The sequence below is a fragment of the Lolium rigidum genome, chromosome 3, assembly GCF_022539505.1.
Source record: "Lolium rigidum isolate FL_2022 chromosome 3, APGP_CSIRO_Lrig_0.1, whole genome shotgun sequence".
Classification (NCBI taxonomy): Eukaryota; Viridiplantae; Streptophyta; class Magnoliopsida; order Poales; family Poaceae; genus Lolium; species Lolium rigidum.
Genome location: NC_061510.1, coordinates 123,021,909 through 123,032,953, shown reverse-complemented (window position 1 = coordinate 123,032,953; position 11,045 = coordinate 123,021,909). Strand labels below are relative to the sequence as shown.

General features: G+C 42.8%; 1 protein-coding gene across 1 annotated transcript; it reads right to left on the bottom strand.

The window, feature by feature from the left end:
- Positions 1–8,813: 8,813 nt before the first annotated feature.
- On the bottom strand, positions 8,814–9,691 carry LOC124698143 (pathogenesis-related 5 protein Cup a 3-like). The gene has a single exon (XM_047230660.1). The coding sequence runs from the start codon at positions 9,645–9,647 to the stop codon at positions 8,964–8,966; it is 684 nt and encodes a 227-aa protein (XP_047086616.1). The 5' UTR covers positions 9,648–9,691; the 3' UTR covers positions 8,814–8,963.
- Between the last annotated feature and the right edge of the window lie 1,354 nt (positions 9,692–11,045).

The following is an 11,045-nucleotide window of genomic DNA, read 5'->3' as shown; positions in this document are numbered from 1 at the left end:
TCAAAACACACAGCGGTCCTATCATATTTTGGCAAAGTGTCATCTTCTAAAATATTTTGTATGTAAGTATTTGTATGGCAATTATCAATGCAATAAGAAAGACACCCATGCAGGACATCATCAATATCAAGATCACTCATATGTAACAAAGAGATTTTTCTTCATAACTCTTCACACCACAAAAATAAAGTAAGTTCGTCATGCTGATTAGGAGTAATTTCATCATCACAATACAAATTTGCAGCACTCATGGGGTTCGAATTATCATTGGAGGAGCATTGAAAATTAAAATGACCCACTCTATGGCAAAGTTCACAAATAAAAGGATAGAGGGCACAAACTTTTTTACCAAGATCATCTAGAGCCCTAGACCACTTTCTAGTTTTTTCATTTCCATGATGGATACAATATTCATCTTCGATTTGATTAATTCCACAAGGTCTATGCATTCCACAAAAATTAACATGCTTATGAGAAACAGAAGTTTGGGCATGTTCATTGCAATCATTAATAACAGTTTCATCCTTCATGCAAGTGTCTTTAAAAGGTTCATGATACTTATAAAAATTCTTCCTAGGCAATTCAAAATGAGAGGCAAAAGCTTTATAAAGATTTGCAACAACTTGAGAGTCAAGACCATAAGTAGCACTCATATTTCGAATTTTATCGAGTATCCATAAAAGTTTCAATGCATTCATAATCATAATTTATACATGACTCTTTACCTTTGTTGTTCTCCCATCCTTCGAGTATTCTCCTGAATCCGATCAAGAAGGTCCCTTTTAAACTCTTCTTCATTGCGTGTAAATGATCCAGAACAAGTAGTATCCAGCAAGGTTTTATCTTGAAAAGAAACTCTTGCATAGAAATTATCAATGATGATATTACCGGGAAGCTCATGAATGGGGCATTTGAGCATTAAAGACTTCAATCTCTCCCATGCTTGGGCAATACTCTCTCCATCATGAGGCCAGAAATTATATATGCGGTTTCGGTCTTTGTGAATTTCGCTTGGAGGATAGAATTTAGAATAAAATAGAGGCACAATATCCTTCCAATCAAGAGAATCCCCATTCTTCAGCAATTTATACCAATGCGCTGCTTTACCGGATAGCGATATAGAGAATAGTTTCTTCCTAACTTCATCCATAGGGATACCTGCACACTTGAATAACCCGCATAATTCATGCAAAAACATTAAATGATCTCCAGGATGGACAGTTCCATCCCCTTCATAGCGGTTGTCCATAACATGTTCAATAATTTTCATAGGTATTTTATATGGAATACTTTCAGCAGGTGGATTTAAAATATAAGAAGCATCATTAGAGTTATCGCATATGGGAGATAAAGCATTATCAGAGCAAAATATTTCTTCCAAAGCTGAGGAGCAAAAAAGATTATTTTTATATAAACTAGCTTCCCCAAGCTTAGACTTTTCCATAGCATTAGCAGTAATTGCATTCATACTAATAACATTGCTACTATCATACAGATAAGGTTCCATAGATTTTTTGATTTTCACATCAAACAATTCATATCTTAACTCAGGAAATAGATTAAAAAGCTCACTGTTGTTTTCCATTATGCCTAACTAGTGAAAAAATAAAAACAAGAAACAAAAAGATGCAATTGCAGGATCTAAAGGAAATAGCTTCGAGCACTCACACACCGGCAACAAGTGCTAGGAAATAGCTTAGTAGTCGGAGGATGTGAATACCTTTTACCTTACCTCCCAGGCAACAACGCCGTAAAATAGCTTGATGTCTCGCTCACACTTCTTTTCCCGTAGACGAGTGTTGGGCCTCCAAGAGCGGAGGTTTGTAGAACAAGCAAGCAAGTTTCCCTTAAGTGAATCACCCAAGGTTTATCGAACTCGGGGAGGAAGAGGTCAAAGATATCCCTCTCAAGCAACCCCGCAATCACGATACAAGAAGTCTCTTGTGTCCCCAACACACCTAATACACTTGTCGGATGTATAGGTGCACTAGTTCGGCGAAGAGATAGTGAAATACAAGTAGTATGGATGTATATGAGTGGTAATAGCAATCTGAATAAAATATGGCAGCGAGTAAACATGCAACAGAACAGTAAATAAACGGAGATTCGATGTTTGGAAACAAGGCCTAGGGATCATACTTTCACTAGTCGACACCCTCAACATTGATCACATAATAAAACCACTCTACACTCTCTTGTTGGATGACAAACACCATTAATTGTGTAGGGCTACAAGAGCACCTCAATGCCGGAGTTAACAAGCTCCACAACATTCGATGTTCATATTTAAATAACCTTAGAGTGCATGATAGACCAACGCAATTATACCGAGTACTAACATAGCATGCACACTATCAACATCAGCTATGAAAGGGGGAATAGATCACATCAATACTATCATAGTAATAGTTAACTTCATAATCTACAAGAGATCACAATCATAACCTATACCAAGTACTTCATGATGCACACACTGTCAACATTACATCATGGAGGAGGAATAGACTACTTTAATAACATCACCAGAGTAACACATAGATGATATTCAACTAGATCACAAAGAGAGAGATGAACCACATAGCTACGGTAGAGCCCTCAGCCTCGGGGGAGAATTACTCCTCCTCATCATGGAGACAGCGATGGCGGTGAAGATGGCGGTGGAGATGCCTTCCGGGGCACTTCCCCGTCCCGGCAGGGTGCCGGAACAGAGACTTCTGTCCCCCGAATTGGAGTTTCGCGATGGCGGCGCCTCTAGAAGGTTTTCTGGTGTTTCGTCAATCCGTCTCGAAGATTTAGGTCAGGACGGCTTAAATAGGCGAAGAGGCGGAGTCGAAGGGGCCACGGGGGTCCCACACACTAGGGGGCGCCCCCCTGGGCCGCGCCGCCACCACGTGTGGGGCCCCCAGGGCTCCCCTCTGGTCCCTCTCCGGCTCTCCGGAAGCTTCCGGGAAAAATAAGGTTACGGGCGTTGATTTCGTCCGATTCCGAGAATATTTCCTTTGTAGGATTTCTGAAACCAAAAACAGCAGAAAACAACAACTGGCCCTTCGGCATCTCGTCAATAGGTTAGTTCCGGAAAACGCATCAAAACGATATAAAGTGTGAACAAAACATCTAGGTATTGTCATAAAACAAGCATGGAACATCATAAATTATAGATACGTTGGAGACGTATCACGTGGCGGTGAAATCTCCTCATCGCCTGTCTCGAACGACGAGTCCGAAAAATCAGAATCGGCCACCGACAATCCCGACGAAGTCGGAACCTCGAGACGATACGATCCTTCTTTCTCAACGCGGAAGTGGAACCTTCCGAACGACATCTCCATAGGCTCCTCCAGATACGCATATGCATCCAAACGGGGGGGGGGCGGGTGAGGAACAAAATCGACTAGATCAGTTTCGATCCGTTTACCTCTAGCGTTGCTTGCTACCGAAGAAGTCGATGATCTTGAACGTGCCATCGAGATCCGCTCCTTGTCGCCTCTAATTCCCACAGACGACGCCAATTGACAAGGGATTAACTTGTCAATGCCTACGGATTGTAGACTAGGGTTTAGTTGGAGGTAGAGGGCAAGTAGATCTCGGGGGTTTAAGCCGGAAAAGTATTCGACTGCTAGAAAACTAGGGTTGTGTTGACAATGAAATCGATCCTCTCTTCGTCCCTCGACTCCCCCTTATATAGGAGGCGGAGCCGAGGGTTTCGTGATACACAAGTTACAGAGTTCGGGAGATAATCTGAGTCTGTCCCGTAGTAATTACAAGTCAATATTCCTAATAAAATTCTATCTTTCCAAACTCTCTCCTTAACTGGGCTTCCAGGCTTTACAATCTTCGGGTCGTGGGCCTTCAGTAAAACCCCGGGTACCATCTTCGGCAGGCCCATTGGGATGTCTATGTCACTATCCTACACAGCTCTATTGCATGCTAGTGGTGAATCATACATTCCTTGTGAATGGATTAAGCCATATCGTAGTTTCCATCATTTATTGTCCGATGCGCTCTTTTACTCATTTCACTTCATTGTTGCTCTCACCACAAACATTTTTAACACTCACTTCCTTAGAATCAAAGATAGCTTGTAAACACCCCTTTTGTAAACTCATAAGAAGATGAAAATATCATCCTCTGTGGTTTGATACTCTTGTATTGAAAACATCTACTCCCTCCGATCCGAAAAATGGCGGACGGTCCATTTTGCAAAATAAACCTCACGTTTATTCTTTTGTCAACCCGCAATCCAACCTCAACACTTGTCATGCTGATAACCCACAAGTATAGGGGATCGCAACAGTCTTCGAGGGAAGTAAAACCCAAATTTATTGATTCGACACAAGGGGAGGTAAAGAATACTTATAAGCCTAACAACTGAGTTGTCAATTCAGCTGCACCTGGAAAAGCACTAGTAACAGGGGTGATATGAAAGTAGCAGTAATATGAGAGCGATAGTAACAGTAACACAGCAGCAGTAGCAGTAATATGAGAGCAATGGCACCAGAAAATAGTTGATACTACTTCCAATGACATATAGGAATGAGTATATGATGATGAGAGATGGACCGGGGTTCCCAGCTATCTACACTAGTGGTAACTCTCCAATAACAAGTGTTGGGTGAACAAATTACAGTTGGGCAATTGATAGGATTGAAATAGCATTAAGACAGAACATCAAGATTATTAATCATGTAGGCATGTTTTCCATATATAGTCATACGTGCTCGTAATGAGAAACTTGTACAACATCTTTTGTCCTACCAGCTGGTGGCAGCCGGGCCTCTAGGGAATCTACTGGATATTAAGGTACTCCTTTTAATAGAGCACCGGAGCAAAGCATTAACACTTGGTGAAAACATGTGATCCTCATACCTAAGCCTTCCCCTCCAGTTGTCCCAATTTCGTCACTTTGGGGCCTTTGGTTCCGGACATAGACATGTGCATACAACTTGTAGATACAATCTAAGCAATAAGTATAGAGCTTAAATCTAAGATCATGCCACTCGGGCCCTAGTGACAAGCATTAAACACAACAAGATTGCAGCAACAATAACTTCACAAACTTTATAGATAGACTAATCATAATGTAACAATCCATCGGATCCCGACAAACACAACACCGATTACATCGGATGAATCTCAATCATGTAAGGCAGCTCATGAGATCATTGTATTGAAGTACATGGGGAGAGAATACCAACTAGCTACAGCTAGAACCCGTAGTCCATGGGGGAACTACTCACGGAGCATGATGGAGGCGATGACGTTGATGGAGATGGCTTCCGGGGCACTTCCCCGTCCCGGCAGGGTGCCGGAACAGAGACTTCTGTCCCCCGAAACAGAGTTCGCGATGGTGGCGGCGCCCCTGGAGTCTTTCTGGAGTTTCGTCAATTGGTGTCGATGTTTTAGGTCAGGACGGCTTAAATAGGCGAAGAGTCGGAGTCGGAGGGGCCACGGGGCCTCCTCACACTAGGGGGGCGCGCCCCCCCTTGGGCCGCGCCGCCCACACGTGTGGGGCCCCCAGGGCACCCCCTGGTCCCCCTCTGACTTTCTGGAAGGTTCCGGGAAAAATAAGATGTTGGGTCTTCGTTTCGTCGATTTCCGAGAATATTGCCCGAACAGCCTTTCTGGAACCAAAAACAACGAGAAAACAGAAACTGGCCCTTCGGCATCTCGTTAATAGGTTAGTTCCGGAAAATGCATAAAAACATCATAAAGTGCGAGCAAAACATGTAAGTATTGTCATAAAACAAGCATGGAACATCAGAAATTATAGGTACGTTGGAGACGTATCAAGCATCCCTAAGCTTAGTTCCTGCTCGCCCTCGAGTAGGTAAACGATAAAAAGAATAATTTCTGTAGTGACATGCTACTTACATAATCTTGATCATACTATTATAAAGCATATGAGATGAATGAAGTGACTCAAGGCAATGATCTATAGTTTCTAACAAATAGATAAGATATGGCAAAACTTTTCATGAATAGTACTTTCAAGACAAGCATCAAAAGTCTCGCATAAGAGTTAACTCATAAAGCAATAAATTCAAAGTAAAGGCATTGAAGCAACACAGAGGAAGATTTAAGTTTCAGCAATTGCTTTCAACTTTCAACATGTATATCTCATGGATAATGGTCAACACAAAGTAATATGATGAGTGCAAATAAGCAAGTATGTAAGAATCAATGCACAGTTGACACAAGTGTTTGCTTCTAAGATGGAAGGAAGTAGGTAAACTGACTCAACATAAAGTAAAAGAAAGGCCCTTCGCAGAGGGAAGCAGAGATTAAATCGTGTGCTAGAGCTTTTTAAGTTTTGAAATCATATAGAGAGCATAAAAGTAAAGTTTTGAGAGGTGTTTGTTGTTGTCAACGAATGGTAGTGGGCACTCTAACTACCTCATCAACCAGACTTCCAAGAGCGGCTCCCATGAAGGACGTTATCTCTACCGAGCAAGGTAGATCATCCCTCTTCTCTTTTGTTTACACATGTATTTTAGTTTTATTTATGGTTGACACTCCTCCCAACCTTTTGCTTACACAAGCCATGGCTAACCGAATCCTCGGGTGCCTTCCAACATTCACATACCATGAAGGAGTGTCTATTTGCAAAATTAAGTTGCTTACTGATGAATCAGGGCAAAACATGTGAAGAGAATTATTAATAAAAGTTAATTAATTGGGGCTTGGAACCCCGCGCCAGCTCTTTTTGCAAAATTATTGGATAAGCGGATGAAGCCACTAGTCCATTATGAAAGTCTGTCAAGAGTAAATGACAAGGTTGAAAGATAAAACACCACATACTTCCTCATGAGTGATGCGCGTAGATGACACGTTCGTTGGGAACCCCAAGAGGAAGGTGTGATGCGCACAGCAGCAAGTTTTCCCTCAGAAAGAAACCAAGGTTATCGAACCAGTAGGAGCCAAGAAGCACGTTGAAGGTTGTTGGCGGCGGAGTGTAGTGCGGCGCAACACTAGAGATTCCGGCGCCAACGTGGAACCTGCACAACACAACCAAAGTACTTTGTCCCAACGAAACGAGTGAGGTTGTCAATCTCACCGGCTTGCTGTAACAAAGGGTTAACCGTATTGTGTGGAAGATGATGATTGTTTGCGAAGAACAGTAGAAGAACAATTGCAGCAGATTGTATTTCAGATGTAGAGAATTGGACCGGGGTCCACAGATCACTAGAGGTGTCTCTCCCATAAGATAAACAGGATGTTGGGTGAACAAATTACAGTTGGGCAATTGACAAATAAAGAGGGCATGACCATGCACATACATATATCATGATGAGTACTAGTGAGATTTAATTGGGCATTACGACAAAGTACATAGACCGCTATCCAGCATGCATCTATGCCTAAAAAGTCCACCTTCGGGTTATCATCCGAACCCCTTCCGAGTATTAAGTTGCTAACAACGGACAATTGCATTAAGTATTGCGCGTAATGTAATCAACACAATATATCCTTGAACATAGCACCAATGTTTTATTCCTAGTGGCAACAAGACATCCACAACCTTAGAACTTTCTCATCATCGTCCCGCATATCAATGGAGGCATGAATCCACTATCGAGCATAAATACTCCCTCTTGGAGTTACAAGCATCTACTTGGCCGAGCATCTACTAGTAACGGAGAGCATGCAAGATCATAAACAACACATATGACATAACTTTGATAATCAACATAACATAGTATTCACTATTCATCGGATCCCAACAAACGCAACATATAGAATTACGGATAGATGATCTTGATCATGTTAGGCAGCTCACAAGATCCGACAATGATAGCACAATGGGGAGAAGACAACCATCTAGCTACCGCTATGGACCCATAGTCCAGGGTAGACTACTCACACATCACTCCGGGAGGCGACCATGGCGGCGTAGAGTCCTCCGGGAGATGATTCCCCTCTCCGGCAGGGTGCCGGAGGCGATCTCCTCGAATCCCCCGAGATGGGATTGGCGGCGGTGGCGTCTCCGGGAAGGTTTTCCGTATCGTGGCTCTCGGTACTGGGGGTTTCGCGACGGAGGCTTTAAGTAGGCGGAAGGGCAGGTCAGGAGGCGGCACGAGGGGCCCACACCACAGGGCCGCGCGGCCAAGGGGTGGGCCGCGCCGCCCTATGGTGTGGCCACCTCGTGGCCCCACTTCGTCTCCTCTTCGGACTTCTGGAAGCTTCGTGGCAAAATAGGACCCTGGGCGTTGATTTCGTCCAATTCCGAGAATATTTCCTTACTAGGATTTCTGAAACCAAAAACAGCAGAAAACAAGAATCGGCACTTCGGCATCTTGTTAATAGGTTAGTTCCAGAAAATGCACGAATATGACATAAAGTGTGCATAAAACATGTAGATAACATCAATAATGTGGTATGGAACATAAGAAATTATCGATACGTCAGAGACGTATCACCCCTTTTATGAACAATTTAAAAACCGGGTTTCAAAGTTTTGAAAAATATGAGCAAAAATTCTAGATTTAGGAAATACTGTCATCTACCAACAGGAAAAAATAAAATCTCAAATCAAAATACACAGCATTTTGGGCTACACAAAAATGACAAAATCTGAAATCTTAACTAGTGAACAGTGAACATTGCAAATTTTAAAACCTCCAAATTCAGTCCGATTTTGTCATCTTTGTTAAGCTAAAACTATAAAGTTTCGGGTTGAGATTTTATATGTTAGTTAGTACATAGTACATCATTATCTATGTCCATATTTTCCCCATATTTTTTGAAACTTCAAAATCAAGTTTTAAAATTTTGACAAAATAAAAGGCTCCATGCATGTACCCCGAGGTCCAATGTGAATTTCCCTGAGAATCACAGATGCTACTTTGCGTTTACTGATCGAGATACAGCCATGTGCATGCTATGTTGCACATCACATACAATACAAATGATCGATGCTACATTGCATAGGACTACATGCTAAGTTGTTTATCGGTATCATCTATCTAAGGGCAGAGCACGATCTGGTAGTTGGTTCCGGTCGGGCAGGTGAATGTGCTGGTTTGGTCGTCCTTGGCGTAGCTGTATGCTTCGGGGCACTTCCCCTTGAAGAACTGCGAGTACTTGGTCGGCGGGCAGTTGTCCGTGAACTGGCCCCTGCAGCAGTAGGTGTCGCCGCCGAACTTGCCGCACGCGCTAGCGCACCCTCCGTCGACCCGCAGCTCCGGCAGGCACTCCTTCGTGATGTCCACGGCGCAGCTGGCGGAACGGCACGGAGCGCCGTCTAGGGGCTGGAACCTCATCGGCACGTTGAACCCGTCGACGAGGGACAGGTCGAAGAAGTCCGGGGCCCCGTCCTTCCCCAGCGTGTACTCTGCAATTGTTGTCGGCTGCTCGCCGGAGACGGCGCAGGCCAGCTTGCTGGCGCAGTCGCCGGTGATGCAGCGGCCAACGCCGCTGCCGTTGAAGGTGCACCCCGTGCGCGGCCACACCCTGGCGGCCGCGGTGCCGGCCGGCATGGTGAGAGGCCACGTCTGGCCCGGGTCGAGCCGCACGCCGCCGCCCGGGAGCGCGGCAGGCCAGACTGTGTATGAGCACTTGTTCACGACGGTGATGGTGGCCGCGTCGGTGGCAGCGGCAGCTACCAGGAGAAGAAGTGCGATCTGTTGGAGGACGCGAGAGGACGCCATGGCTGGTGTCGTTGCTGTTCTTCCTATTGGCTGCTGGCAGTGTACATGGGCTGTGCTGGAGAATGGAGATTTGCAGCTGTGACTTGGACCTATTTATAGCCGCGTGTGCGTATGATGTCTATGGTTCGGTTGCGTGTGCAAGTAGACATTTTTTTTATCATATATATCATGCATGTAATAATAATATTTATGATAATATCTCTACAATAAATGGTATCATATAGCAGTATCATATAGATATCGTATGAAAAATATATTTATGATTTATCTCATGATTTTATTTTGTATTGTAGATATTAATAAATCTATTTTAAAAATCTGGCTAAACTTTACATAGTTTGAATTTCCAAAACAAAGCCTGATTCATTGAAAATGAGGTACAATATAATGCTCCATAGAGTACGCGAGGAAAAACCTGACTGCTTTTGACAATAAAACAGGTTTCAAAATACAACTTTGAGTCCTAGATCTTATTGCAAAAATGCGTATAAAACGAGCAACATACTATGTACAGGATTGTAATATTCTCAAAAATACGTCTCAAAAAATATTACGCACTAATATCAAGATCCAAATCTAAATATGTAAAACAATATCAATGAGTAAAGTTTTAGAAGTTCGAGTTAAGACATGCCTGAATCCATTACTTTTTTGTTTACCAGAGAAAGTGTTTTTGATTATAACTAGTCTAGCTTACGGAAATCAATCCTCCCGCTACCCCCATAGAGGGAAACTCTAGTGGGTCGGGTTTTTTTCATACCAAAAGGGCAACACAAGATCACCGGACACGAAAACTTCCAGGAAATGTCCAAACTACATATTACAAAAATCTATATCTATTTTTTAAAATGGGGCAGCCCAGCCTCGAAATCTATATCTATATCTATATCCGTATCTATAGATATATTATATATCTTTATTTATATCCATATTACAAAATCTATCTCTACATCAAAATCTATATCTGTATCTATATCTTATATATCTATATTTATATCAATATATATATCTATATCTATGTCTATGTCTGTATCTGTATCTATATCTATATCTATATCTATATCTATATCTATATCTATATCTTTACCTACTAATAAAGGCAGTAAGGTTTCTCCCCATTTTTTTCGTCCGTTTTAAGATTACCCCTGTTTTTTGTTACAATTACATCACATGCCACCGCACATCTGTGTACGTTTTCCTGCGTGTCCGGCAACACAAAATGTGTTGATGGGCCGCTAGCCTGCTGCATGGCATATTGGGCCAAAATTGGAATACCGGTCCATGTCCTAGCCGTGTGTATAAGAAAGCAAGGATAAATTAAAACGCTGATCCAGGCAAGAGAGAGGACGCATGGATGCATAATCCCACCTCGGTCCCTTAAGTTGAAATGCATCGATT

Excerpts from the sequence above, each read along its gene's own strand:
- LOC124698143 (XM_047230660.1), bottom strand. The coding sequence starts at position 9,647 with ATGGCGTCCTCTCGCGTCCTCCAACAGATCGCACTTCTTCTCCTGGTA.